Raw genomic sequence first — 6,000 nt, forward strand, 5'->3', positions numbered from 1 at the left:
ATAATTACATGCATATATATGTTTGAAAATATTCTGTGTGTTCTATAAATAAAAACGAACTTGGGGCTGGGGCACAGCTGGGTAGAGGTCAGGAAGGGCTCCTCCTAGGAGAATGGGCTGGGCTCTTGGGTTCTTAGCTGTACTGCTCTGTGTTCTTGCTTGCAAGATACAGAAACCACACCAGGCATAGGCAAAGAAGGAATGTGCTGCTATCGCTTCTCAGCCTTTTGGCAAAGATCCAGTGTGGAACGCGCTGCCGACTCACTGGACTCCCAAGCTGTGTGGAGGGCCGAGAGCAGTGGATCGGGTCGTGTTCCAGGGCTCAGGGGTCTGTTCCTGCCTCATCACGCTTCTCCTCACGTGTGGCGCTTACTCTTCTCTCTCACTGCAGACAGATTTTCTACACCTGGTGAAAATGTGGCTTCCAGAAATTCCTAGGTTTCATGTGATATAATTCTAGCCCCTAGGGAAAAATAATTTCTGCTGGCGCCGCGGCTCACTAGGCTAATCCTCCGCCTTGCGGCGCTGGCACACCAGGTTCTAGTCCCAGCTGGGGCGCCGGTTCTGTCCTGGTTGCTCCTCTTCCAGTCCAGCTCTCTGCTGTGGCCCAGGAGTGCAGTGGAGGATGGTGCAAGTACTTGGGCCCTGCACCCTATGGGAGACCAGGAGAAGCACCTGGCTCTTGCCATCGTATCAGCGCAGTGCGCCGGCCGCAGTGCGCTGGCCGCGGCGGCCACTGAGGGGTGAACCAACGGCAAAGGAAGACCTTTCTCTCTGTCTCTCTCTCTCACTGTCCTCTCTGCCTGTCAAAAAAAAAATAATAATTTCTATCTTAACCCAAAAGCCCAGTCAAGGGCCTGCTGAGTTCAGCTATTTGGGGTGGGGGTACAAAGAACAGATCAACTCAATCCATCTTAAGAAAAATGGAGGCCTCCTATGAGGTCAAATATAATATCATAATTTCATTCATTCATTCTTTGCCCGCCTTCCTTACTAGATGGAGTTACATATCTCCAGTGCCTAGAGTTTCCAATATGGTAGCTTTTGAACACTGAACTGTGATTAATTCAAAATGTACACACCCCAGAGCTTTAAGATGTAGTACTTAAAATAGAATTAAATCCTCTGAGGGGCCTGTGCGGTGGCATAGCAGGTAGGGCCATTGCTATGTTCTAGGGCCAGTGCTCGTTCTAGTCCCAGCTACTCCAGTTCCGATCTACTTCTGATCTCTGCTGTGACCTGGGAAAGCAGTAGAGGACAGCCCAAGTCCTTGGGTCCCTGCACCTGCATGGAAGACCTGGAGGAAGCTCCTGGCTCCTGGCTTTGGATCGCTGCAGCTCCGGCCATTGCAGCCGATTGGGGAGTGAACCAGCAGATGGAAGACCTGTGTGTGTGTGTGTGTGTGTCTGTGTCTGTAACTGACTTCCAAATAAATCAATAAAAAAAATCCCACCTCTGATATACTCATTCATTTATGTACATGTTCATTAACCAGCAGCCAGTAGGGCCAAATAGATTTTATTTGGACTCTATAGACCAAATAACCTTTAATACAATGAGCTATCAATATTTAAAATTCAGATTTCAGGGGAAGGTGTTTGGCCTAACAGGATGCCAGTTAGGTTACCTTTGTCCCATGTTAGAGTACCTGGGTTCCATCCCCGTTCCTGCTCCTGACTCTAACTTCCTGCCAATGCAGACCTGGGGAGGCAGCAGCAACCATGGCTCAAGTAACCAGGTTCCTCCCATCCATGTGGAAGACGTGGCAGGGCTCCAGTCCCAGCCATTGCAGGCACTGGAGGAATGAACCAGCAAATGAGAGCCCTCTCCCTCTCTCTCTCTCTCTCTCTCTCTCTCACACACACACACACACACAAAGCTGAAAACAAAACAAAAAGCCAAACAACTCATCCAGATTTCAAAATATATCCTTTTTTTTAGGTTTCCCTTGCAATATTGGAGAACATAACATAGCTTTTCTTCACCCCGCTTGTAAACACCTTATATTGTGAGAGGCGAAGCATAAATGAAGAGACAGCCACATGCTCAGGTGGGAAGGAGAGACGATGATCAGGGACCATCCTCAAGGAGCTTACTGCAGGAAAATGTGTGTGCAAAATGGGTTTCAATGATGACTCATTACATTCATTTTTAAAGGAGCTAAATGCAAATATTGTATATTTCCTTTATATGATAATATAGTGCCAGGAGCCCAGACTTTGGAGTCAGATTGTCTATGTTCAGATCCCAGCTAATTGTGTGATCTTGGGCCAGTTGCTTAACCTCTCTGTGAGTCCATTCTTCACCTATAAAGTGATGATAAAGATACCACCTGCTTCATAGAGCTCACAGTAGCTAATAGTAACAGGAGCACACTTGTGTCCTACCAGAGTTACAATGGCCACAACTCCTCCTCCTGCCGCTGCGGCTGTGACCCTGGTTATGACCATCTACAGCCTAGCATGGCCAGTGCTGAAGGTGTATGCCGACAAAAGAAGCCAGTTCCAAGGGCGCCAATGAGACTGTGGGGCAGAGGAGGGGTGGAAGGCCCCGAGAGGACTCTGGCTGAGTGCTGGGACAGGGTAGGAAGCTGCAGAATTCAGGAGCAGGTGCGAGGAATCCTTGCGAAGGTGCGCATTTGGCTCTGGTAAACTCCACACTTAACAAGTAGCGCTGTTGTTCTTTTCCGGAGATTGGAAAAACAAACAACTCCGATTAGCAAGGAAAAAAAGTTAACAAATTGGATTTGGGGATCGCTGTATTTTTTTTTTTTAGGAGAATGAAACAAAACACGTTTTCAGTGTCTTTTCGGATTTAAGCAACTTCTAGGAGCGCTCCTGGAGTGAGAACAGATTCAGCCAATTTACCTATGCCAACCGGGAATTTAATTGCTCATGGAGCCTTGGCGTTACTTTAAGGAGCGCGGGGAGTAGTAGTTTGAATAGGCAGAAGTCCATAATATCTTGATTTTAGAAGTCTCAAGTCAAATTCCACCCAGGCTGGACCTTAGAGGTGATCCGTTTATCAGAACTCCCCATTTTGCGGGAGATGAAAGCAAAATGCTGGAAGCTAAGTGATATATACAAATTCCACCGAAATTTTTACGGCTAAGCGAGTAGTGACGTCTCAACTGCAGCCAGCGGGTGCTCGCCCTTTGTCCAGAAGCGGGAACCAGAAGCCCTGAATGGAATGTGGCTATTTGCATTGGGACGGGGGGTGTGGCTCGTGCCAGTCAGGTGGAAAGATGGTGGTGCCGCCCAGTTATCACCCGCACCTTCGCAACCACAAACGCCACTCCCTGGGTGCCCACCTCCATCGGGAAGGCGAAGCCGAGTGCCAGGCACACCCGCGGCCGCGCGGGTCCTACCTTCTAAGACGGCGCCTCGGCAGCCGTGGGCCCCCGAGCCCGAAGCTGGAGGAGCACAGAAGTTTGCGGGTTCAGGCGCAGGGTCTGCGGTCGTCCGGAGTGCCGGCTGGGTACGGCTGTGCACCGAGCCTCTCAGCCGCTGGGAGCCTTCCGGAGCCGACGCGCGAAGCGCGGACACCAAAAGCCAGCCCGGCCCGGCCCTCGCGCGTTCTGGAGCGCGCGGCCTGAGACGCCGCGTCGCTATGGAGATTGGACGCCGCGCGGCGGAAGCCGGGGGAGGGGCCGGGAGTAGAGGCCGCGGAGTGGGGCGGGGCCGGGGGCGGGGCTAGCTCGGAGAGCCACCGAGGGGGCGAGGTGGACAGTCCTTTCCTCCAAGAGCACCCCAGTCCTGGGGTTTCGCCCAGCGGCACGTCGGGTGCGCTCACCCGGGGACAGACCCGCTCACGTGCCAGGTGTCCATATGCGATCCTGATTCTAGAGGGTAAAGAGAAAGAGGCAGGGTGGCCCCGTCGATGTTTTAACTTTGTGGAGTAAAAGAAGTCCTGATTGGGGCAGGCGCTGTGGGGCTTCGGGTTAAGCCGCCCTGAGGCACTGAGTGCGCTGGATCTGGTCCCGTCTCCACGCCGGCTCCAGCGTCCTGGAAGGCGGCGGTTAATGATCTAGCCCTTGGGCCTCTGCCCCCGACGGGGCGCACCCGGATGGTGTTCCTGGCTCCTGGCCTCCACTTGGCTCAGCAACGCCTTTTGAAAGAAGCGAGAGAATTTGAATCAAATCTGGATTTAAATTTCGAGTATAATCATATAATAATCGCTATTTAGCCTCTGGTGTTAGGTTCCCTCTGGGAATGTGTACCTTGGTAGTTGGTTGTGAACTTCACACACTTGATCTTAGCCAAAAGGCCGAGAAGCGATGTGAACTTCAAATAAAAAATGTAAAGCTCTGACAATGCTTATTAAGAATGCAATAAAAATAGTTGGGTCATGAAGGAACCGAGAGTTTGTAGAGAGACTGAGTCATTTTGAAATTCTCTTAATCATCTGTTCACATTCGCTCTCTAAATCTCCTGTGAGCCATGGGTGATTGAGGGAGGCAAAGAAAAAATGCCAGAATGGACGTTTTAAAACAACTTAATGAAGTCACTGACAAACCCATTCCTAGTCGGATAAGCAAGTCCCCACCTCCTCTATCACAGGAACACCCTTGCATAGCTGATGTCTTATGTTTGAAGACTTTCATTCAAACAAGACAAATTCATTCTATTTCTTGATCAGCGACCTTGCAACCGTTACTTGGCTGAATTTGCTAAGCACTGATACACAGGTAACAGTTGACTGCCTCTTCCCATTGTTCTACTCCAGGAAATGTAAGAAAACATCAGATCTGACTGATTAAACTTTGTCTTCCTAGTCTCTGCCTCCCAGCCCCTCTCCAAGAGAAGAATTCAAGTCCATCGTGAAATGTAGTTTTCAATCTTCTTTATCTATTGTTACTGAAAGAAGGGGCAAACAGATTGATAGCTTCTGAGAATAAAAGTTATATTCTCCATGTGAGGGAGTCCTGGGAGGGATCTGGCTTCTACCCTGGGGCTCAGGGGCTTCAAGTACAGAGTGGGATGTGTGCACTGTGTGCTCCTGCAGCTCAGAAGGTGGACGAGAGAAAGGGAAAGCCGCAGACACAGGCCCTGGCAAGTGACAGTCAGTCAGTATTTCGTTGATATTACTTTTTCTATAATACATAGGTGAACAAAGTACCTAATTTCAGGGCAGCTCTGAGGATTAAACACCCTGCCTGTCCCAGGGCTTATTCCAACCGGTGATGGCTGTTATACTCTGCTGATGAAAAAAGCATTCCATCTCATCCATATTTGTATAGGTTCAGAAATCATTCATAACTTTTGTGCAAAAGTTGTTATTTGTGTAATACTCACAAGTAATGCACCGTTTAGCTCTGTCTGACCTGCATAATCAGGCAGCGGAATACATCACCAAAAGGATCTATCCTGTGAGGCTTTGTTCTAACAAAGTGAAAAGGAAAAGCCAAAGGCTCATACAAATATGGAATCACTTCATCACAACTACCTTTATTAATCTCCATGGTGTTAATGGATACATTCTTTTTTTTTTAAGATTTATTTATTTATTTGATACATAGTTACAGAGAGGCAGAGGCAGAGAGAGAGAAAAGTCTTCTATCCACTGATTCACTCCCCAAATGGCTGCAACGGCCAGAGCTGCACCGATCTGAAGCCAGGAGCCAGGAGCTTCTTCCAGGTCTCCCACTCGGGTGCAGGGGCCCAGGGACTTGGGCCATCTTCTACTGCTTTCCCAGGCCATAGCAGAGAGCTGGAAAGGAAGTGGAGCAGCCAGGACTCAAACCAGCCCCCATATGGGATGTCGACACTGCAGGTGGTGGATTTGCCTGCTACGCACAGCACCAGCCTGGATAAATTCTTGTTGCAGATTGTTATATCTTAATGTTAGCCATCACAAAGCACACCGGACACCGGAGTAAGGGAAAGGGTTTATCGGGGAACAACCTATAGAGTGAAGGGGCGGTGAAGGAAAAAGAGAGAAAGAGAATATAAGAGAGAAACAGAGAGGAGAGGAGCTAGCAAGGAGAGAAGAGAGCAGAGA

The 6,000-nt window shown here is 49.3% G+C and overlaps 1 protein-coding gene across 1 annotated transcript in view; it reads right to left on the bottom strand.

Moving 5' to 3' along the window:
• The window catches only part of ERICH2 (glutamate rich 2), a 39,342-nt gene extending 33,881 nt beyond the window's left edge, over positions 1-5,461 (bottom strand). The window contains exons 1-2 of the mRNA XM_089328632.1: positions 5,324-5,461; positions 3,368-3,692 (exon numbers count right to left, since the gene is read on the bottom strand). Of these exons, the coding sequence (XP_089184758.1) occupies positions 3,368-3,692; positions 5,324-5,461 (463 nt within the window). The remainder of the gene's footprint in view (positions 1-3,367; positions 3,693-5,323) is intronic.
• Between the last annotated feature and the right edge of the window lie 539 nt (positions 5,462-6,000).

The sequence above is a fragment of the Oryctolagus cuniculus genome, chromosome 3 (genome assembly GCF_051225735.1).
Source record: "Oryctolagus cuniculus isolate XC-2025 breed Fujian yellow rabbit chromosome 3, ASM5122573v1, whole genome shotgun sequence".
NCBI lineage: Eukaryota > Metazoa > Chordata > Mammalia > Lagomorpha > Leporidae > Oryctolagus > Oryctolagus cuniculus.